Source organism: Colletotrichum lupini, chromosome 3, assembly GCF_023278565.1.
Source record: "Colletotrichum lupini chromosome 3, complete sequence".
Taxonomy (NCBI): Eukaryota; Fungi; Ascomycota; class Sordariomycetes; order Glomerellales; family Glomerellaceae; genus Colletotrichum; species Colletotrichum lupini.
In genome coordinates, this window is record NC_064676.1 from 7,783,990 (window position 1) to 7,806,448 (window position 22,459).

General features: G+C 52.8%; 5 protein-coding genes across 5 annotated transcripts; 2 read left to right on the forward strand and 3 right to left on the reverse strand.

The window, feature by feature from the left end:
• Nucleotides 1-610: 610 nt before the first annotated feature.
• Nucleotides 611-1,245, forward strand: CLUP02_07063 (acyl carrier protein; the record flags this gene model as incomplete). The annotated part of the gene is made up of 3 exons (XM_049286060.1): nucleotides 611-853; nucleotides 1,007-1,136; nucleotides 1,199-1,245. 3 exons carry the CDS (start codon nucleotides 611-613, stop codon nucleotides 1,243-1,245), a joined length of 420 nt encoding a protein of 139 aa, XP_049143203.1.
• A 1,365-nt stretch (nucleotides 1,246-2,610) lies between these two features.
• On the reverse strand, nucleotides 2,611-4,717 carry CLUP02_07064 (uncharacterized protein; the record flags this gene model as incomplete). The annotated part of the gene is made up of 3 exons (XM_049286061.1): nucleotides 2,611-4,119; nucleotides 4,384-4,502; nucleotides 4,558-4,717. The coding sequence occupies 3 exons, from the start codon at nucleotides 4,715-4,717 to the stop codon at nucleotides 2,611-2,613; spliced, it is 1,788 nt and encodes a 595-aa protein (XP_049143204.1).
• Nucleotides 4,718-9,954: 5,237 nt separating this feature from the next.
• Nucleotides 9,955-10,644, reverse strand: CLUP02_07065 (uncharacterized protein; the record flags this gene model as incomplete). The annotated part of the gene is made up of 3 exons (XM_049286062.1): nucleotides 9,955-10,051; nucleotides 10,160-10,251; nucleotides 10,459-10,644. The coding sequence occupies 3 exons, from the start codon at nucleotides 10,642-10,644 to the stop codon at nucleotides 9,955-9,957; spliced, it is 375 nt and encodes a 124-aa protein (XP_049143205.1).
• Nucleotides 10,645-17,977: 7,333 nt separating this feature from the next.
• Nucleotides 17,978-18,360, reverse strand: CLUP02_07066 (NCS1 nucleoside transporter; the record flags this gene model as incomplete). The annotated part of the gene is made up of 2 exons (XM_049286063.1): nucleotides 17,978-18,152; nucleotides 18,206-18,360. The coding sequence occupies 2 exons, from the start codon at nucleotides 18,358-18,360 to the stop codon at nucleotides 17,978-17,980; spliced, it is 330 nt and encodes a 109-aa protein (XP_049143206.1).
• A 2,218-nt stretch (nucleotides 18,361-20,578) lies between these two features.
• CLUP02_07067 (glycosyl hydrolase family 47) lies at nucleotides 20,579-22,354 on the forward strand (the record flags this gene model as incomplete). Its single annotated transcript, XM_049286064.1, has 1 exon — nucleotides 20,579-22,354. The coding sequence occupies one exon, from the start codon at nucleotides 20,579-20,581 to the stop codon at nucleotides 22,352-22,354; it is 1,776 nt and encodes a 591-aa protein (XP_049143207.1).
• Nucleotides 22,355-22,459: the final 105 nt, after the last annotated feature.

A 22,459-nucleotide genomic window follows, 5' to 3' on the forward strand; every position in this document is an offset into this window, starting at 1 on the left:
GGGGAGGGGCGAGGATACGGCGTGTGGTGAGGGAGTAGGATGTTCCGGGGCGGCGTTGAGAGAGAGCTTGACGTTATGGACAATTCGGGCCATCCGCAGAGAGCGCGAGCTTTGGTGCGGGATTACAAAGGGCGGCAATTGATTGGCTGTGTGAGGATCACGTGGTCTGGTCGGGGGACTTGGAGGGAACGGAAGAAAAGCTCCTCAGACTCGACAATGACGGCTTCACTTGGCGAGGCAAGTCAATTAACGATATACAATTTTATGAGAACATTTCAATCTGTCTATAGTTATTTCTGGTGACTTTTATTCATCTCTCTCCATCTGGTCTGGTGATGCACCAAAATGAAGATACTTTCGGGATCACATGACTAAGCACGTGCACCTCCCGAGAGCTAGCCAGGGACACCTCGGGGGGTGACGAGAAATTTATCATCATCACTGGCACCTCGTAGCACCCTCCTCCACTACCCCCGAAGCAAGCTCCCATCAAATCCCAGCTGTAGCCGTCAACCAACCGATCCTCCCATCTCCTCCATCCCGATCTCAACTCCAATCGCCAGAGCCCCCGAAAGTCTCGCCTCTCTCACGTCTAAACACATACCTCAAAATGTTCCGCACAGCAGTCCTCCGTTCCGCGGCCGCCGCCACGCGCGCCATCCGTCCCGCCGTCCAGCAGTCCGCTCCCCTCGCCCGGAGATCCCTCGTCGCGCCCCAAGCTGCCTTCCGCGCCGCTCCCAAGGCCATTTCCGTTCGCATGTACTCTGCCGCCACCGGCCTGAACAAGCAGGAGGTTGAGGGCCGCATCTTTGCTCTGCTCCAGGGTTTCGACAAGGTCAACGACCCGGCCAACGTACGTCACCTCCTTCGCTCTTCGCCCCTTCCTCTCGCTTTACCCAAACCAAACCTTACCAGCATCTACCTACCTCTCAACCGCATCAATTGAGATGCGCTTCTATTCTTAGCGAGGATAGTAGAGCTGACCGTAGTCTGTCCGCAAATATAGATCAAGTCCAACGCCCACTTCGCCAACGACCTTGGCTTGGACAGCTTGGACACCGTCGAGGTCGTCATGGCCATTGAGGAGGAGTTTAGCATTGAGATCCCCGACAAGGATGCCGACACCATCCACTCAAGTATGCTTCTCCTACAGCCCTTACCATCTTGAGTAGTTCAACTACTAATCTACCATCTACAGTCGACAAGGCGGTCGAGTACATTGTTAGCCAGCCCGACGCCCACTAAATATCCCCATCCCATTCCTCCACTGAATCCGTCTCCCCGGCGGTCTGTACAATAATCTGCCCTCCCCGGGGTATCGACCACGCCACTCGCAACTAGAACGGGAGGGAAACGAAAGACGCTGCGTCTGTGCTCTTGAGGAACTCTTTGTTTTCGGGATTGGGGGCAAAAAGAGGGACGGAGAGAGAGAGAGAGAGCGAGAGGCATACCGGCTTATCTTTGAGTGTTTGTGGGTGGACGGTTTCGTACGATAGCCCACGGCGCGGCCTCCGCGCAAAAACGGCATGCCGACATGATCTGGAGTTGGACAATCTCTGGGCCCTGTTGACGTTTGCCTTGTATTAGTGTATAGATTTTCGTCACCCATTGGCGGGGTTTTCGTTGTGACTGTTCATCTTACTTTTGCGTCCGTCCCAGTCATCTGTCAACTCAATCTGCTTGGTCTCCGCGGTCTCCAAGAGAATATCGGAACAGCTCGGGATCGTCAGATACAGCGAGCGGAATGCAGGCCAGCCGACCTTACCACGGCAAGGGTTAAACCGGGTTGTGTTTATCATGCATACAAAAGGTGTCACGCGTATTGCCTCGGGATTGTGGTGCATTTGATTCAACAACAGATGATACTATGCGTACGGCCATTGCCAGTCTCTCAGAAAATCAGCTTTTATATAATGAACGGAAATCAGACGGTGGTATCTGCTTTTCCTCTTCCAGGCGTCTCTAATGCGGTACCAAGTCACGCAGCCAGCCGACCTGTGACTTTTGTGCCAGCCAAAGCCAGATGTTTTTCCTCGGTCATTTGTTACCTCCTCTAGCCAAGGATCACAAGTTAATGCCATCCTCTGCTTGACGTATCGAGCATTCCCTGCCTACCCCAAGCATCGAGAGGCTACACTTCACCTAGCGCAAGGCGAAGGAAACCACCGGTCCTAAGATTCTGACAGTGGATTCTCCATGTTTGCAAGGCCATCCTGTGTTGAGCCAGTTTGGTAGTATTAATCCTCCAATATTCAATCCTCAAAAGCCAAAAGCGACTCGGCATCGACAAAAACTCCAACAAACTCCCTACCCTGTTGTATAAGCAAGCCACCGTGTAGATCCGATCCCTTACTCGTGTCCCATTGATTTTGTAGACCGGTTGAATTTTTCGTTTTCCGTTTGGCTTTTGCCCATGCATGCTGTGAAAAATCGTGGCTGAAATATGTATTTGTTGCGTGTGTCGTAGAGTGTCGTCGGGGTGTAAATGTTGAGAGTTGTGAAAAGAATGCCACTGAAAAGCGTGACAATTTGCAAGGCTGTCGCTATGCTTTTTCTAGTTGCCGGTGTTTTGAAGACTTCCTTCGTTCCGCCATGAAGCATAGCTAGCAATCAACGCCCGCCAACGGTTTCAACGCTGACCGATGGCTCTCGCTGTTCCTTGGCCAAGCCGGAACCGGAGGGTGCACCTTTGTTGGACAGAGCGTTGGCGTAGCTCCATCCACCACCACCGATCCCAAAACCGGCCGAGCCACGCTTCCGGAGCCGCGCCGACGACTGATCTTCCTCTTCCTCCATGTTGAACACGAAGGCAGGATCCTCCTCGTCGATGGGCGTCGTGTATCGTCCCGTCACGGAGGAGCTGATGGAGCCGCTCGAGACATGACGCTCCATCGCGCGGTCCCGTTCCTTGCCAATGGGCCCAGCACCGTTGTTGCTCGGGGCTCGGCCCGTTGCCGCCAAAGGATGCAGGTGGGGGCTGCTGCTTCCGTCGTCACCCAGCCGTGTGCGCTGAAGCTGCTGTGTGAGTGCCGACATGGTCTCGCTGCCGGCACGGGAGCCAATTGGTCGGGCCATGGCACCGCCGTGACCCATCTCGTTCGAGAGCACCGAGTTTCGGAGAGGGCTTCCAACATGTCCAAAAACCGACGGTCCATGCTTGTGGCCAAGCTCTTCTTCCTTCTGGCGCTGGAACAGCGGGCCCCACCTGCTCGGGCTCGCGCCGCCGATGGGGCTGCCAAACTTGGTGCCATTCTCGCTGCCCGGCTCACCGTCAACAGTGCGCAAAGAGCCGCGACGGGCCTTCTCAGTCGGCGTCAAGAGATCCTGCAAGTTGGACGGCACACAATCCTCTTCCAAGAACCCAAAATTAGCCTCCCAATCGTGATCGACGGCGGATGTCTTGGGCATGCTCGAGCTGAGCATCTTTGGCTTTGCGTATCGGCTCGAATGCATGGCGCGCTTGCCAAAGTATTCCTCGGGCTGACCGGGAGGGCTGCTGGAAGCGGTGACGTTTGCCGCAGCAAGATACTCACTGCCACCAAATGCCGAGGTGTGAAGCATCTTGAGAGTTTCGGAAGTTCGGGAATCTTTGGCGTTGCTCAGAGAGGGCGAGGGGGACTCGATGCCGAATTTGGAAGGGACGGAGGAAGGCCACGGCGCAGCGGGGAATCGGGCGGCATTAGACATACCCTGCGAGTCGAAGGATGCGGGGAGCGGCGCGTCGAGTACTGACAGTCCGTTGGCATTGACAGGAGACAAGCCTAGGCCGAATCTAGAAGCATCGTCATCGCGGGGCGAGCCGTAATTGGAACCGGGGTGGGAATAGGTGGTATCGATCGTAGGCAGGCCGCTTTCGAGGCTAGGTTGGCGACCCAGTGATTGTTGTCTCTCGTCACCGCCGTAAGGGTACGCCGATGTATAGGGAGGGACGCCTTCGCGGTATAAGCCAGAGGTGAGAGCACTGGTTGGGTGGTAGTTGGAGGCTGCTGTGGGATTAATTCGTCCGCCGAGGGCTATCGGAGAATTTCCAATCGTGACACCATTCTTGCCATAGTTGATTCGCCGGCCGTCGGGGAGAACGTGAATGTTTGCGCATTTAGGACCGAACTTGCAGTTGCCCTGTCATCAAATCAACCACATTAGCACTCTTGTCCGTGTCGCTCCACGCTCAGTAAGCAAAGCAGCGGAGATGATGTTATAGTAGGCAGGGGTTGCTAGGATGCGAGGGGCACGGGCTCGAGGGTGGGATGGGTTGGGTGGTCTGTGTAGCCGAGGGGTAACAGTAGAGCAGAGTAGAGCAGCCCGAGAGGATGGAGGGGCGGAACACATGAGGATGAGGGAGTTGTCGCGAAGCTGCCCGGCTGAGGGAGAGAAATGACGCACCTTTGCAAAGTACTTGCAGATGTTCTCGGCGGCCGAGCCTAGATCGTGACTGAAGGGGCAGGCATTGCCGGCTTGACAGGCTCCTTGCCGGAAGAATTTGCAGGGAACGTGGGAAGTATCTGTAGCGCAAGAGAAGAGATAAGTCAGCCGAGGATAAAGTACTTGATGCAGGACAGAACAGAGACAGAGGGGCGATCGCCGGTTGCTCCAGGACGGGTGCGGTGCGACGTGTTGCAGGCGACACCACCGGCGGGAGGGAAGACGAGGCGATCATGCCGACGAGCTTCAGCGGCGTGCCATCGTAGCAGAGCCGACGTGAGACACCGACGGGCATTGGCGATATCGGAAGCGAAGCGGAGAGAGACAGAGAGACAGAGGGAATAGCTGCAGAGGAATACGACGATGGAGAGAAGGAGGAGTAGAAGCAGAGAGGCAAGGTGACGTACTCGGTGGACTGCGCGGGCCATCGAATCTGGCAGCGGAAGCGGTAGATGCGTTGGAGGCCATTGGGCTCAAGATAGGACTGGGATGGCCATTCTGTTGTTGGATGTTGAGACTGTTACTTCGCATATGGCGATATTCGGAGCCGTTGGTCGAAGGCATTTTGGCTGGAGGAGGGGAGGTGGAGGAAGTGTGGAGGGGGAGATTCAAGGACGAGGAGGAAGAAGAGGGAAAAAAGAGGAGCGAAGTGGAAGAGGCGGGAAGGACGCAGGCGCAGATAGTGGAGGGGGAAGAGCGCGGGAGCTGCGGGCGCTGCGCCTTCAGTGGGCAGAGAGCGCTATGGACTCGCCGAGGGGCCCCAGTTGCAGGGCAGTGAGCGGGCTGCTTTCGCCGGCCGGAGACGGTCGGTGGTGGTGGGGGGCGCTCCTCACTCCTCACTTTCACTCTCACTGAGTGGAAGTTACTGAGGTCACTGAGGTCGAGTGCTCTCACTGAGATGAGGTCAACAGGTGACCAGTGGTGACCAGTGATGGCAAGCACTGCGATTGAAACCGGTCCAAGCAGCACGGAGTAGGTAATGCTGTATCGAGTACACGTAGCTGATGGCCTGGCGGTAGTGTAGGCCAGATATGAGAGGGAATTTAGTGAGGTGAGAACTCCTTGGTTCGAGGTCTTGGTCCCTGAGGATCACGCAGCAGTCCAGGCCCAGTCCACACGGTCGGTACCTGAGGTGGGCAGAAAGACAGCAATGTCAGCGGCCTTGGAGAAGCGAGTGGTGTGCGATGTGAGAACGGGCAAGAAGCTAATAGTAATAGTGGGTGTGTGATGGATGTGTGTGTGTGTATGTGTGTGTGTGAGGCGGAATGTGTGAAGTGTGAGATGTAAGGTATGAGGTGTGAGGTGCGACAAGGATGCCGTGCGGGCGGCAAAAGCGGTGCGCCTCGGTCAGATGCGGTTTGCAAAGGTGAAGGACGATGACAGCGTGTGAGTGAGTGATGTTGTTGATGAGTATGTGTGATGTATGTTGCAGTCTGCTCCACTCTGATCGGGAATAACTCAGGTCAACAGGGACAGCGGCAGTGGGAATGATTACCTAGCACGCAGAGCGTTGCTTAGGTGAGGTGATTAAGTGAGTGAGTGAGCAGCAAGAACACTGGAAGGGGGGTTTCCGGGTGTCTGGTGCTGAAGCCGAGCTGCGTCCGTCGTCGTCTCGAGTCAGGATTCCGTCGTTGGTATCTTCAACGGAGAACCTTGGTGGATAGGCTGCTGCCGACCTTGCCTTGGGGATCCGTAAGATGTCAAGGTCCAGTAGTGAGTATCGTCTGCAAGGTGAGAGACGGGCGACGATGCTACCGGGCCGGAGGTGCTAGGTAAGGACTATTGTAAGAGTCGGACGCTGGAGCACGCGATGGAGGGGAAACTCCAAGTGGGACAGGAGGCGGCGGGGCGCGGCGGTGGTCTCGGTAGCGTTATGTAGCGCAGCGCAAAGGAAGGGACCGTCTTTCTTTTCTCTGCTCAAGTGTGCAACGATGGCGCCAGTGATGGTCTCGAGATAGGTAGTCGATCCAAAGGGTGATCTGACGCGCTCTTGTACGGAGTATCCAGCACAGATAGGCGGCTGGATGAGAAGGGGTTAAGAGGGGGCGACCAGACAGATATAACTGAGGGATCCGGAGGTAAGGTAAGGTAAGGTAAGGTAGGGTGAGGTATCAAGATAAGATGGAGGGGGTTTGCAGTGTCAGACTTGCTGGATATCGTTGCGGGTGACGCGAGCGAAGTGGAACAAGCAAAGAGGAAATAGTAATAGTGAACACAGTGAACGGTCCGTGACCAGAGAGTCAAAGTTGATTCAGGTCCAGCGAGGGTCGAGGTTCGAGGTTCTATGCTCAGAGTCGCAACTGGGGTCGGTGATGGCGGAAGCTGATACCAAGATACCGCCAGATGACCCAATCGGCGAATCAGATGTTCGGCCCTCTCTGGAGCCTTGACCTGGGAGGTTGGAGATTAGATCAACTGGACCAGACAGCCTCAACGTGCCAGGATCTTGCTGGAGGACGGAGAGGCGAGTAACTCGCGGCTGGCAGAACGTAACCAAGATTATGTACGTACCTCGAAGGAGCAAGTGCTAAGCTGCAAGACCTAGTAAACTCCAGAAGCAGTGACGATGTACTGATGGGTGTTTCTCTCCATGTGCTACCGAGTAGTTCTGTAGCGAACAGGAGGGAAGTGAATTGTCCCAGCGGGCGTTGAAGCGGGGGTTCAGGTTGTCAAGGAGGCGATGACAATCCCAGCTATCCGTTGCGGCAAAGGTCCAGTATCCAGATAAAGCACTGCCGATGCTCAGGGGTCATCTTTCAGGCCTGGCGGACCGTGGCGCTTCACTCGGAGCGGTGGAGGGTTCGGTAAGCAATCGACGGTGTTGATGCTCTGATGAGCTGGTTGGAGGCTGGAGCTTTGGTTTCCTCTTACTCCCAAAAGGGCTTTGAGATGGGGTGAGGTGCGGGCAGCCAACTTTGAAGCCGCTAAGCTAGGCAGCTTCAAGAGACGGCGTTGCTCCTATTAATAATGAGATTCAGATGGTGCGAATGGTGAGAGGAATGGGACCGTGGGACTGAAGGATGGATACCTTCTAATGGCAGACTCGGAATCACCCACCCTCATATACCCCATCTCACAACATACCTACCTCTCTCTCTCTTGCCTTGAGCTGAGTAAAAGTACAAGCAAACAGCAAAATGATACCTACATGGACATGCCGGCAGCATGAAGCTCAGTTCTCAAGCAGCACCCTCTTTTCATGCTCGCCTCATACTAAGTAATGTAGGTCTCGCTCCACAACAGTACGCCCACGATACCTCACTTCTATTGAAGCGAGGTAGTCTAGCCCTTCATCCCAAGCAAGTTATACACTCCTCTCAGTATCCCAACCACACGCAACAGTATCCATATGCCGTATCTGCCGTACATCTACATCAAGGGTATCTGATGAACACGCCTTCGCCCCCTCTTCGCTTCACCCATGCTGCCATCCATTTTGCCGCACTCCTCCTCACCTCTTCCAACCCCATGTTCATGTCCATATCCACGCCAAGCCACGCCCGAACGCCGTGTTAGTCGAGCCTCACTCCTCGCACCCCAAGACATTCACCTTGTTTCTCGTACGAGCAAACACTTGATCCCTTCCTTCTTCGACTCTCCAAGGCCTGCAGAGATACACGCGAGTACGCACCCACCACACCTAATGTTCAAATGTCTCTACTTCATTTCTTGTCATTGTCAACCCCCTTTTCACCACCATCCGTTCAGAAAGCAGGTGGCGTGCCTCCATCACGCGGCGACCCCATGATACACTCATCCTCTACTCCGTACCCCTCAGCCACCCATCTTGTCCAGGTCAAGACATTTAGGCTCACCGTCACGGAGGGGTCCAACAAGGGGGCCACCTCTCAATGATACATACGCTTGTAAGAATGAATGGGGAAAGGATACGGTGTGAAGTGCAGTCAGCCGTGCGGGAGGAGTGTGGTTGGAAATACCGGTTCCCTTCTCGACACATGCCGCACCTCCCATCACCGCTGTGCGTCGGGAGGAGGCGAGCCAGGGTGCCAAAAGCGGGTGTCAGTGTTGGATGGATCATGAGCCGTGGGATCGCCAACCACTTATGCCCACCCACACCAGGATTGCTGCCGCTTTGCTACATACCGGTCGTCTTTGAAGCCTAAAGTACCAGCGAAATCTTGTAGACACACGCAGCTTCTGAGGTTTCTCTGGAGATTTTCAAAGGCGATCGGGAAGAGCTTATACCGCCTGCCTCGTCTCATCTTACTCAGTCTTCATATGAGATTTCCATGAGTCCCACCTTCATTCTCAGCAAGTTCTACAAGTTCTACATCAATCATCCATCGCACGTTTGTCAACGATGGTGAGGCCATCTGCTGCACTAAGCACCCGTGTCACAGTAGCAACCAGCATGCTGGGATCCTTTTCAGGCGCCTGGCGCCCTGTGCGACATCTTGACGATTGGACCCTCAGCAAACATTTGTCTGCTTGCCTCGTGTTTTCACAACTGCGTTGACTCAACTCACTCGTATCGATGAGCGTCCCAGTCGATGATGTGCATCTTGGATTCGCATCTCAGATGTTCGACGCATTGGGGTCGTAGTTCCGAGACCTCAAATGGCGGGAATATTCGATATCAGAGTCCGTCAATAACATCATCGGCACCAATCATGGTCCATGCCGACGAACCCCTAAAGCCGCCCGTGTCTCTCAATAACTTGCTTTTTCTCATCTCTCTGATCTTGCATCGCAGGGTTCATTCAATGCCCATGGCAAAGCCGAAGGGGTCTGCCCAGTGTCTCGCCTATCTCGAGCCCATCTAGCATCACGGGTCTTTGTCTTTGACCTGCTGCGTTACTACCTCACCCTTCAACTGCAGAGCGACGTCTCGTCCCAAGGACACAGAGAGTTACATCAAAGCCCGTCACTCGACAATCTTGACTCGTCAGTCAGACGTGTGAAAAGCAATCGAGAAGGGCCATGGCAGTTCAACTGCGACCTGCTCCCTACAAGCTTAACCTGCCATGTCGGGCAAGGCGCGGGGCCGCGCGCGAGTCGTCGCCGCTCCAGGGTTGCAGCTGTGCGACATCAAACGCAACCCGATGCGATGAATCCCACCCCACGCAGACACACACCCGCATGCTGCTCGTGCTACGCAGTATTAGAGTCTGTTTACGCATGCAGCCGCTCGACGGGGAATACCTCAGTGCCCAGTGACGGGAGAGACACACAGACGAGACAGAAGGGAAGAGACAAGACTAGGCTAGACGAGAAAGATAGGGTTGATCGCTGCAGCAAAGCTCAACGAGTAAGAAGTAGCAAGTAATGAACATGTACGAATAGGTCAAGTAGCAAAGTAGTTGGTAATTGCTAGTTACCCCAGGGCCATACGAGACCGGCGCATTGCTCAGTCTGATCGTTGTCTTGGCTCCCTCCCGCCCTGTTCGTGCGTACGTACTGATCTGGTTATTCTTCTTACATTTCAACGTCCCCCACGCCGACCATGGACCGTTCAGTGTGTTTTTTACTCTTTCCCAACCCGGGGGTTTTTGAAGACTTCACCTCGCGATGTCACAGTGCCTTCTCAGCATCGCAAAGTCCTAGTGACCTTGCCCAGCCCGATTCCCGGCCGACGGCGTCTTCAGCTTCCGACGGACGCATGTCTCTCCTGTAATATCAGAGGGCGTGTTATCAAGCAGCCCGGCGAGTCTCTGCCAAACCCGCAGACATAGATATCCCTTCTTCGCTGCCTATTTGCATGATGGCTATTCTTGACAAGTTGACACTCCTGTCCGCCAACCTCTGCCATCTGGCTGGCTCGCCTCGCAGGGGTTCAGCTGCCGAGACAACGACACCTCCAGCAAGTGGCTAGGTGCGGTTTTTGTCATCTTTGCCCCGGCCGGCAGTGCCCCAGTGCCTCTCTTCTCTCAAGGATTTTGTTGCTCATCGGACAGTTTTCCTGGCCTGTTTCTCTTCCGTGGCGGTCCCTCCGAACCCGTTCTGCCCCAGTCAAACCTGCATCTGCCTCCTCTTTGAGACCCCGTTGCAGCTTCGGCCAGTAGCCACCCGTCTCACCGGCTCCTTTTGGGACAAGGTCAGCATGATGCAGCTACCCGACGACAGTCGCCTTCTTTCGGTGAACCGCATCAACCCGATGACGCCAGCCATATCTGTGCCTTGGGAGTAGATGGCAGCGCAGCGCCCCAGCAGCAGCAGCAGCAGCAGCAGCAGCAGCAGCAAGCCACATCCTGTCCCCTCCATCGTCGGCTTCCCTTGAACCCGCGTTGATTGCGAGCCAAGACGAAATCGTAGCTGTCGTGCTTTCTCGCACAAACTCTACCCCGTGGGCGCACAGTCACATCGTACAAAGATGCCCGGGAAAGGTCCGATGCTGCAGGGAGGCTGCTACGCCAACGTCGTTCAACTTCCTGTCAAACCACCATACTCCGTAAACAGTATGGGTTTCCAGTCATCTCCCCTCCCCCTTCGTCGTCGCAATCGCTTCATGGATAAGGGTAGCTTGAACCTTGACCTTGAAGCTCGCAAGGCTCGTCCACCTCTCCACGCGGCCCGCCGTCCGCCATCGTCCATGCTGATCCCTGCATCGACCAGGTTTGCCCGCTTGTCCTTTTCCTTTCTTTGCCCCCCAAGATACCCTGGGGACTTTACTCGACACCTGCGGATACGGATACATCCTCCAAGCTTTGCAGCTCGCTGCTCGAGTGAAACATCCCAGTAGAGCCCGCATCTTCTGATGGGGAGCTCCATGTCGTCTGAACCAGGCATGCTCTTTAAAGACTGGCGGAGCCAAACGCGAAAGGCCGGCGCATCGCGCGTCTACGCCTAAAAATGAAATGGGAAAGCTACATGTCTCCATTCCTTTAGTAACTAACACCTTGGCTCTGCCATCATTCTTGACATGTTCTTGACACTCCTCGCACTCCGAACAAGCTCGGTATTCCAAATTAGACGTGATGCCTCTACAGACACATCAAATCATGAATCATGGACCGCCCAGGACGACTCTCCTGGTGACTTGAACGGTTACGCACCCTCTCCCTCTCACTTTTTTCTCACTCTCTCCCCGACTGGCGAATCACTCTCATCAGCTCACCGCCTCGGACCTCTGTTTCACGCACACAGTCGTCCATATCCAAGTAAACCAAGTTCTCGCTCGGCACCACTAGCTGCCTCGTCATTGCTCCATCAACATTCCCGGGTCAAGCCACACTCTTCCCGGTCTGGACCAGTGAATCCCTTTTCGCCCTAGTCCACCACTGCTTCTAGACCTTGCAGGCACTCAAAGACTCATAATCCTCGGACCCCAGCGCAGCAAGGATGTAAGGGTTCTCATTCCCTACGCCGATCTCTCCTCAGCCTCCCCGCCGTTTGCTCTTGACGACTTCACGGCCAACCCCCACCCTCCATCACGGACCCCCTCCTTCAAGACCTAGGTCGATTTCTCAACTTGTCCGCCCGTTCCGTTCACCCCATCACATCAATAGGTACCATGTTCACTAGCTACACCCACTCACATTTCTCACCATGCATTCCCCAATCGACCAAATCAAACGGTGGTCAGTTCCCGTCTCCAAATGTGGCGTCACGTCGAGTGGCTGAACTCTCATGAACTTTCCAGCTGGTCCACTGCCATGTTCAAGTGTTGTCCGACTGGCCAACTTTTTGTCGCTAGCATCGGACGGCTATGTATGCGACCGGTGTTACTCGCAGCAGTTCGCAGCTCGAATCCCAGTCGCTTGCCAGGAGCACAACCTGTAGTCCGGAGAAACCTACAAAATGTCCGCCTACTTCTTAGTGAGAAGCACGCCGAGCAAACATGACAGGAAATGGCAGATAGCCTTGGCATAAAGCGCTTACGTTCACTCATCTGTCCGATTTGGCACGAAAAGGCGGTCATCGTGGCGGCCGCATGAGAAAGAAGTCAGACAAATCACTGCTAGTCTCCGCTCACCCTTCCCGATCCTTCACACCATCATGTACGTCCTCCAACACCCCACTCCCAATCCTCTCTCGATGAAGTTGAATATCACCCCAATCTTTCTCGTATTGTGCTTGCTGCTCTTGATGGACCCAGAGGAATGCCGCATGACTTACCCCTTGGCTAATCCAACCTCGCCCCCCGAGAGCCCGCATCTCTTTTCTTGCTTTCAAGCCACTACCCCATGTTATTACCATGCTGGCCGAGAAGCCACGGCCAGCCACGGAGCTAGTCTACTAGTAGCCCTATGACGGCGTCATGTCAGACCTACGGAGTTGATCTCTTCCTCCTCTTTGACCGTTGAACTGACAGAGATGTACAATGTTCATCGAGGACATGCGAATCTGCAAGTGCCATATTGCGGATATAGAAGAAGCCACATCGTACCATTTGGGTCCCTTGTCACTACCCAACTGCCATTCCGACTTCCGACTCCTTCGTCTGAGCGAATAAGAATGCCCTGCTATTGTCTTATGCTTAACACTCATCCCGAACCAACCTCAGCCAAGTCTCTGCTGTAGCACTGACCCTGTTATCGAACATGGCGTCCTCTGAGCAGGGAACAAGTTCTAGTTAGGGTAGGACGGTCTCATTGGCAGCCACCACCTGCACACCCTCTTTCATAAGATCGTCTTGCTCTAGATATCTTTGGCACATCATCTCGAACCCCATGATCCCCACCCACCCCTCCTTCCCGGCGCGTTCCAGTCCGCCTGTGGCAAGCAGGTTGGTTTACCTATCGTCTTTCTTCGTGTGGCGCCCGGTAGTCTCGGATCTTGCCATCACGACGCGTAAATTCTAGAGACTTGGTTTTACGTGAGCTCTCGCCCCAGGTTTCAGACATACCCGCTGCGTTACAGGCCACAGAGTGACATTCTTCCATTGTACTACGGATCTTTCTCTTAAACTCTGGCTCCGAAAGATCGATAATGAGGGTCTGACAATCCAAGGTGGATCTGAGGGGTCTGCTGACCAAGGTGTAGATGCGTGGTGTCCCTTGCCATCGTGACGTCCGCTATTCCATTCGACGCGGCTGGCTCTTATGCTTTTCGTGGGGGTAAGGACAGGAACTTCAAGGTCATGCATGCCTTCCGGAGCGTAAGACCCGTCATCTTTCCATCACCAACACAATATTATGAAGCTACACAAATTATCAAGAGCTTGATTCACTATTTTACGTTTGATTCTCTTGCGTTATAGGATAGCGTACGGTGGTTCAGCTCTCATCTTAGGTAACTCCATGGTTTGTTGTTAGTCAAAACCAAACCTGTTATGTACAAAATCGCTTTGAATTTGCCCAATGGGACGCTAGCAGCCTAACTATCAGATCAAGCCACAATCCCGAGCTCTGGGATCCGTACGGACTGGGCGGCGGCTACGCGGTCACGGAAGGAACGCCCGTTTGTTTAGTAGCCTGGGGTTGTGACTTGCCATGTGACTCCAAGCCTGCGGCCAAGCGGTGTGGGTGGATGTCTCAGAGTCCTTGGTCTCCAGTGCGAGGACTATTGACGCGTCTGCTCGGGGCTGGGGAGCCGCTGCCGCTTCGTATCGTAGATAAGCCGGCATGTTCATTCTTCGACCGACTATTCTTCAATAGGCTGCCTTCCCATCTCGTTTCGACCTCCATGGTCGTTTGCCAAAGGTTGTCCGAGGAAACTGCAGTGGCGACTAATCCCGATACACGCAATGTATGCAGACTTGACAACTCACTTGACGCAATGGAAGAATGCAATGAGAGCCAGAAGGTCGGGGAGACTAGGCAACCCTCCGAGTAGAGTAAACATTAGAACGCGGCCTTGTGATTTGCCACGACATTTGTTTGTATTTTGATCAGCTGGACGCGCAACTATCACTGGGGAGGTTGTACAGTCTCAGGTGGGTGTCGTTGGATGTGGGCTTCGCCCACCCTCTGATGGCTTCGGAATATGCGACTCCTCGGACGCACAAGGCTGACAGTGGTTTTCGTGTTTTTGATGCTGCTGTGTAGGCCCTGCGGTGATCCGGATCATCGCGATGATGTTACGACGATAATGTACATGACAAGCCAGTCCATTTGGAATCATTCAAGGCGCTATGAATGCAAAAATGCTTTTCTAGCCTCATGTCTTTGCACCCAAAAATCATGCAGAGTCTCAAAATGTTTGACGCGACGTAACTTTTGCCGAATCCTTCAACTTGGAGAAGTCGATCGGCCGACGCTTGACTCCGGCGAGTCGTCTGTCTTGTCCGACGGGCAAATTCTCGGACATAATTCATACTCTAGGCCGTAGTGTACCCCTCTTTGTTACCAGTTCTTGTCAACTGGTGATGGCCCGGTAAGGACAAGACGAAGCAATAACGTTACCTCCAGACGGCAACGGCTGGGGAAAACCCCCATTTCGTATAAAGATCTCGTATCGGACAGAGAAGGTGAGCATGCGAAGGAACCCGGGACATCTGCCAAACAGTACTTGTACCAACGATGCTAATCCTCATTTGAGCATCAGCATTATCTCGTACGATGGCTCGACACAATGTTGAGCTCCATGTAGATAGTTGAGCGGTCATGTGCCATGAGAAAAATAGAACACCTTGAATAAACGTCTTGTTCACTTTGACTCTAAGCTTCGAAATTAGCGCCGGAGCCGAAGATCGTCTTTTCGACTTTGAAAATAGCTTCATAGACTCTGAGAGCGTAATGACCGTATCATATCGAAAATCACCGTTGATGAGGCAGTCTACCAGCATATTGAATAGATTCGCTTGAGCAACGCTTTCTAATGTACAAAATGCGCATATTTCTCCCTAGATGCAGCCCTCTATTCAAAATTACCCACGGTACTGCTGCCATAATGATTGGAATTGCAGCAAGAAACGTGTTTTCCCGTCACAGCCCTAGAGTAGAATACAATGGAGGGCCAGCGAGGGGTAAGATTGCTCCAACACTCCGGGAAACAGTAGAAGCAGCGGGTGCGGAGGCGACATGTGTGCTGATCGTGTCAACAAGGTAGGACGCAAGGGGGGGTCTAGAAGACTTGTCAGTATACCCAGATTCTGATGATCAAGACTCGCATGACTAGCGAGTTTAGGGTAACCTTTACCTATGAAGACATATATAATACCGACGCCAACGATACTTATGCCGATTGTTGGAACCATCAAAACGACAGCTTTCTCCACCAAATACCCATATAAAAGCACCCCGAGTCGAACCATGGATACGGAGTATGCCATGAGGGGTAGACAAATTCAGGTCTCCTGAATCCATATTTGTGAAGCAACGTTGCGGCAAAACGACCACCCCTGATTGAGACGGGTATTGTTCAAATACATTCCCTATCTCTATCCTCATACACGTGAGACGAGAAGAGGTGGCTGAAAGCCGACTAGCCTATGAAGGCCACCAGTAATGCTATGGAGAAGAGGTAACTGAATAGCATATTAGAAAGGTACAAAGAACTCTTAGGTGTAGATGGGCAGAAAACATACCAGGTATCCATATAGAACGCGACATAAGAAGATTGTGCGAGGACCACTCAATGTAGAACAAAAAGCCATGATGCCTCTTCGTAACCCTGGAGGAAATCTCCGCTGTCGAAACCCCATCGTCTGTAGCCGAGATTTAATATTACTTGTAATCTCATGTGGCTGTTCTGATCTTTCTACGGCGTTTCTCGAGCAGTTTCTTCACAGAGGTCTCTGTGTGGACCAAGATGATGGCTATACCAAATGATCCTACGGCCTCCGATAGAAAGTGGGCAGGCACCGGCACATCAGCTGATAAAGCGAAAGACAAGCAAGACGCCAAGGCTGTGCGAGACAGCACAGGCTTGGTTGCTGTCATGGAGTCGATTTGAGATGGGACATGCTGGATATCTTCCGTACCGTAAACATAGACGTAATGCGTGAAGTCAGAACTCCCCTTAGGGCGCTGAACTGCCTAAGAATGCTCGGTACGGCGTGAGCGTGAGCGGGTGAGGCAACTGCCCTACGTAGAGAGACACGTCAGTAATTGCACGATGAGACAATCAAGTCGCCTCGAGCCTAAACTAAGCTGTTCACGCATTTAGCATGGAAAAATACCCACAAGCAGGATCTGCACCAATCTTGACCTCATTGCCCAATGCATCGAATTTTCGGAATGTTGCGGCTTCTTCCAGTCGACGATGTATGATGAATCTTTCTCCGAGATCGTTGAACAATCACTGGCCGAAGGGGCAAAGTAAGGCGATCGAGCCGACTCATTGTCGTCAGGAATGCTGCTGAAGGCGGTGCCCATGTAGAGGTTGAGCTCGTCAACTGGGCCTCAGGGACGACCGTCCGCGCTGAGCCGAAACCAAGAAAAGCCCGATGTCCGTGAGTGTCGTGAAGATTCACTGCTGACCCTGGATCGTCTCTCCGCTGATGCCACTGGCTCTGGATACCGTGGCTCGTGTTGCCCCGTTCCCGCATGGTCTCCTTGGGTGGAAGCCATTGGGCCTAGGTTCCACACCCTGGTCTCATGAGAAGCTCCGGTAGATAGCTAAGCGAGTGTTTTCGAAAGGGAATGAATGGAAGAGATGACTACTGCCATCAAGACAGTCCAGCAGCCTGGGGTAGTGACCAGATGATATGCAGCGGGGAAGCAGCGCAGTGGGATCTGACCCTAGTATTCCCCCCGGGTTCGGACATCATTGTTTTGCCATCTGAGCACTGCCTGCTTGCCGCAGTCATACTACCGCTGTGTCGAGAGTAAACGACTGCCATAGTTGGTGACGTTGCGGTGCCTGACGTGGCCCCGCTAAATGGGCTGTCGATTGCTTCAGATAGATTCATCGGAGACTTATCACATGACGGATGCCGGCAAGTACCTCGTAGTACTCGTGCGTGTTGTAGGACCGGCATGGCCGAGGAGCCCAATAGGTGAGCGAGTTAAAGGGCTGTAAAAGTCAGGCGTAAAACACGCGGGTAACCCCGGCCGATCTGGGTGTTGCGTAAATCATCTGCCGCGCGAGCCGACCTGCTGAGCGTTCAATAAATCATCAACTATGATTATCTCACTGGGCTTGCCTTTCAGGTGTGCTGCTATTCACGGGGAGTTGGGCTCTAGGCCCCCCTGTTTCATGTTGCTCGAGAATGAATCGCATGACGCCTTGTCCGAACCGTGTGATGGAAGTTTAAACTTGGACCCCCAGTTGTCAAATCCAGGCCCACGTCAAAGTTCTTTTTTAGAAGACAAGCTCGTCTTCTCGTCTTGTGTGACGATCGATTATGTATACCTGGGCAGATCCCATCGTACAATTCGCAGAATATCCCGTTCCGCCTCCTATCAAACTTTCTCAGCCATGCTAGTGACGAGATGGGACTTGACTTCTGCCTTTGCGATTGAACGCCTTGGAACAAATTACTGGAATCATTCGCAATCTCAATATCAAATCTCGCATTGATGATAATACAGGAACCATTCTGTCCTCCTGATGTCACCGTGGCTGCGCGATAACTTCAATAACCTAAGTTAGAACCAGGTTCTCTTGTGATTAAGAGGAAGGCGTCGATCCCATAAAAAGACTTGACACAAGATTATGTGGCTAACAGCGAATTAGGTACATAAAGGCATTTTTAACTGCACTGCTGTCTTCAGATCATGTGAAATTTATTTTGGTTCTCAGGATCTAAACATTGAACTACAAGCCGGCTGAGAGCACCATTGGTGCCGGCCGATGAACACTGGTCACCAACGACGCAAACAATGATACAAAATCTAATCCATGTAGCGAGCTTGAGGATGACTAGCACTGATACAAGGTAGCGCCTGGGGAAAGAGGTCAGCAATCCCTAGTTACCTTGGCTGGCGAGATGACTGACCCGAAGCTGCATCGCGCTTGTATCGTCGAGCGCATACCCGTTTCGGGACCAAGCGTTGCGAGAAGGGCCGGGGCCAACGTTGACAGCAACGTGAAGAAGAGAACAATCAGAGACGAGTCGCGGAGATTGAGACCAAAGAGCGAAGGACCCAGCATACCGAACGTGATCCTTGAGTGCTGTTAACAGACAACATTCGCACCCTTGATAGTTAGTCTAATACACGGAAGAATACTGGCATTCATAGAGCACCAAACAGTAAATGCATTGAAGTATCGAGTTGATTTGCGCTCTCCCAGCGGAATCGGCTCAATGCCTTGTTCTTCAACTCAGCCCAGACGCAGAAGGTTGTGAAGTAAGCCATCGCGCTTATTGTGTCCATATTGTGGTTTGGTTATGACTAATTGATAGCTCTTCCCTTCAAGTTATGCGTGTAGTTGCTGATTCGCGGATGACGGCGGTGGCGCTTTAACATCCACCATGTTACTGACTTGCCGTGGTTTCTGATCTTGTACAAAGCCCTCGTGATGATGGAATCGAGTGAGATGAGAGTGGTTGCACAAAATCGCGAAAAGATGATGAGACTCTCAGAGAGCGGTACGTGGATGTGACAAGCTAGTTCAAGTCGTAGATCCGCTGCTGCTCGATCTTGTCCTACCTCAGACCCGACTGTGTGGTACAGGAGGGTGGCAATTGGGTATGCGTGGACGCACAAAGGATGACGGACGATCTAGTTTAGCTGATGCTGATGAACCACCGCAATGTCTCTGCGTTAGCACATTAGACAGCGTGACAAGTCAGACAAGGTAGACGAAAGGAACTTGGAAATACCAGATCGAACACTATGAGATGTTTGCAGTAAAAATGGAACCACTTGTTGCGAGGTTAGCTGATGCTGATGAACCACCGCAATGTCTCTGCGTTAGCACATTAGACAGCGTGACAAGTCAGACAAGGTAGACGAAAGGAACTTGGAAATACCAGATCGAACACTATGAGATGTTTGCAGTAAAAATGGAACCACTTGTTGCGAGGATGCAAACCACCATGGGAGCATGGCCGGCTGTCAAATACTATTTTGTGTGGCTCTGCAACGTCCGACACGGTGACTTTGCGGCGAGCTTGATTGACAACTTACGGCACCGATGCTGGAATGGTCAACTTGCTCAAATCGTGAGAGTAAAATGCAATTTGCTGGTCAAGCAATCGCCATCCAACCAAGAATGGTCTCGTTCTGTTCCAGCGTTCTGTTCCAGCGTTCTGGGCCAGCGGCTAGTTGCGCCACCTCCGACACAGTTTGGAAGCTTAACAAAATTGTCACCGTAGATAGCGGCTATCAACCGTCTACTTCACACGCGACACAGTACATCATTGACTTTTCCCGACTCAAGGTGATATGCCCGAGCAAATTTGACTGTACAAAACAGCGAAAATTCTATGCTTCAAACAATCAAGGTCCATTGGAGTTTTCTCTTCTTCTTCTTTTTTTTTTTTTTTAAGGTGTTTTCCCTTCTTGTCCCTTCCCTTTTTGCATGCAGCTGCTTCGCATTCTTACCAAGTATTGACTAAAAACGCGCTGCCTCACCGAACTTTAACTAAGACGCAGGACCAACGTCTGAAGCCTGCCTCCTCCCGATCAGTTCCCGATAGTGTTCGCCCAAAATAGCTGTATAGTAGCTGATCTCAACGAAGTTTCGCCACTACTTCTGACAGCTTCTGTCAGATGGTTGCGAACTGAGAGGGCAAGGGATCTTCCAAGGGTGTTGGTGGGGAGAGACTGCCTGTTCCCTTGAAAGAGCGCTGGAAGATCATGGCCTGCACTTCTGGGCACGTAAGGTGTTTAAAAAGGAGACATCAAGGGCTGTCGTCCTGATTTTCTGAGCTTGTTGCTAGTAACAACCCCCCAAGGGTTTACAAGCCGAAGCCAAGGTGCCATAACCTGATGACTTCGAGTTATCTGCATGGCGGGGATTCAGGGCGGAACAGTTAAGCCCGGATGGAGCCCGGCGCCAAACATGGAGAAAGTATCGGCCCCGAACTCCACCTAACCGGTACGGACTACCCCTTACCCCTGATTTGAACCCCATTTCTTTTCTGAAGGCTCGCATTGCTGGTTGCACTACCTACGCCCCTCAAAACGCTTAAACCTTGAGAGCCACCACGGTCACTTTCGTCTCAAGGGACCCAGCTCAACGCGCTACGTGGCGGCTCCTGAGACACAATGTCCCCTCGGTTATACGCTTTGTCTGAAGCTGACATTGAGCAGCTGTGGCCCTACACCATGGCTTCCCGTCGCGAACTCTCCAGTCAAAGCTCCCTTGGAGTATCCTGAACAACTATACGAATAGTCGACAAACCCCCGTTCGACATGACAAGATGGCCAATCGACGACAACGGCGTGTCATAATCATCGCCGTAATCCTTTTCGGTCTCTTTGCTTTCCACAGTCTTCGTTACAGCAGGGAAACGCCTCCCGTCGTCCGCGAACATGTCAACATCCGCCTCGTCAAGAGTAGCTTCGACTGGGCCAACCATCGTCACAAGTACCCCGTATCCCCATCACGAATGCACCATCTACCTACACAGCGGCCAAAGACTCTCCCGCGAGTCCAATTCAATTTTGGCGCCAAGCGAATGCGCAAGAACGATGCGAAATCTGAATCGCGACGAACGGCGGTCCGAGAAGTCTTTGTCAAGAGCTGGAATAGTTACAAGGAGTACGCGTGGGGCTTTGACGAGCTGACGCCGGTTACGGCCAAGGGGAAAGACACCTTCGGCGGTTATGCAGCAACTCTGGTTGACGCGCTCGATTCCCTGTGGATGATGGACTTGCGCGATGATTTTGACGCTGCCTTGTCTGTCATTGGGGCCATGGATTGGGATGATACAAAGGAGACGGCTGTCAATGTCTTTGAGACTACTATCCGTCATCTCGGAGGATTATTGAGCGCGTACGATCTTAGCGGGGAACCCGTATTGTTGCTCAAGGCTATTGAGCTCGGCGACATGCTGTATGCGGCCTTTGACACGCCGAATAGGATGCCTCCTTTCTGGTTGGATTTCCAGCTTGCTAAGGAGGGAAAGCTCGTGGCTGGTACATCGGATCCTTCAGCATCGCCATGTTCGCTATCGCTTGAGTTCACAAGACTCTCGCAAGTGACCGGGGACCACAAGTACTTTGACGCAATCGAGAGAGTCAAGCTGTTTCTCGAGAGCACACAGCGGGAGACTCAACTTCCAGGTATGTGGCCGGCGCTCATCAACTTCCGGGATGAGAGTGTTTTGCAGCACAACGAGTTCACATTGGGAGCGCTCGCCGACTCTCTATATGAGTATTTGCCCAAGATGCATGCTCTGCTCGGAGGGACGGACCCAGCCTACGAGAAGATGTATCGACATGCGATGCACGTTGTTGAGCAGTACCTCCTATTTCGTCCAATGCTCCCCGACAACGAGGATATCCTATTCTCTGGGACAGCGTTTGCCGAAGGCGATGTGCGGCGCAACCCCGAGAGCCAGCATTTGTCGTGCTTTGTTGGCGGGATGTTTGGGCTGGGCGGCAAGCTTTTCGGTATCAAAGAGCACATGGGTCTCGCCGAAAGGCTGGCCCGCGGCTGCGGGTGGGCGTACAACTCATTCCCAACAGGTCTGATGCCGGAGATCTTTGGCATGGTCCCTTGCGAGACACTGGATGGCTGTAATTGGGACGAGGGGCGGTGGAAGCGCGAAGGCGCATCAGGGTTGAAAAAGGGGTTCTCACACGCGCGGGACCCCCGTTACATTCTGCGTCCAGAGGCGATTGAAAGTATCTTCCTGATGTATAGGATGACCGGAAACCCGGAGTACCAGGAAATAGCATGGACAATGTTTCAGTCTATTGTGAATGCGACAGAAACTGAGATTGCCAACTCGGCTATTGAGGACGTCACTGTCAGAGGAGAGACGAAGAAGCTTGATTCAATGGAAGTAAGTCACAACATCTGCGAGGAGCCAAAGGCAAGTATAGGACGTAGACTAACGGTACTACAGAGCTTCTGGATGGCGGAAACGCTGAAGTATTTCTATCTCATCTTCTCGCCTCCTAGCCTAGTTAATCTTGACGAGTATGTCTTGAACACAGAGGCGCATCCGCTTAAACGACAGTTGCTATGAGCAGAAAAATACAACACCTTCATTTTAGAGCAGGCCATTTTCACTACGCTGCATCAATTTGAGGCACTTTTGCATCGATTGGAGCTGTCTGTTTGGTCCGATATG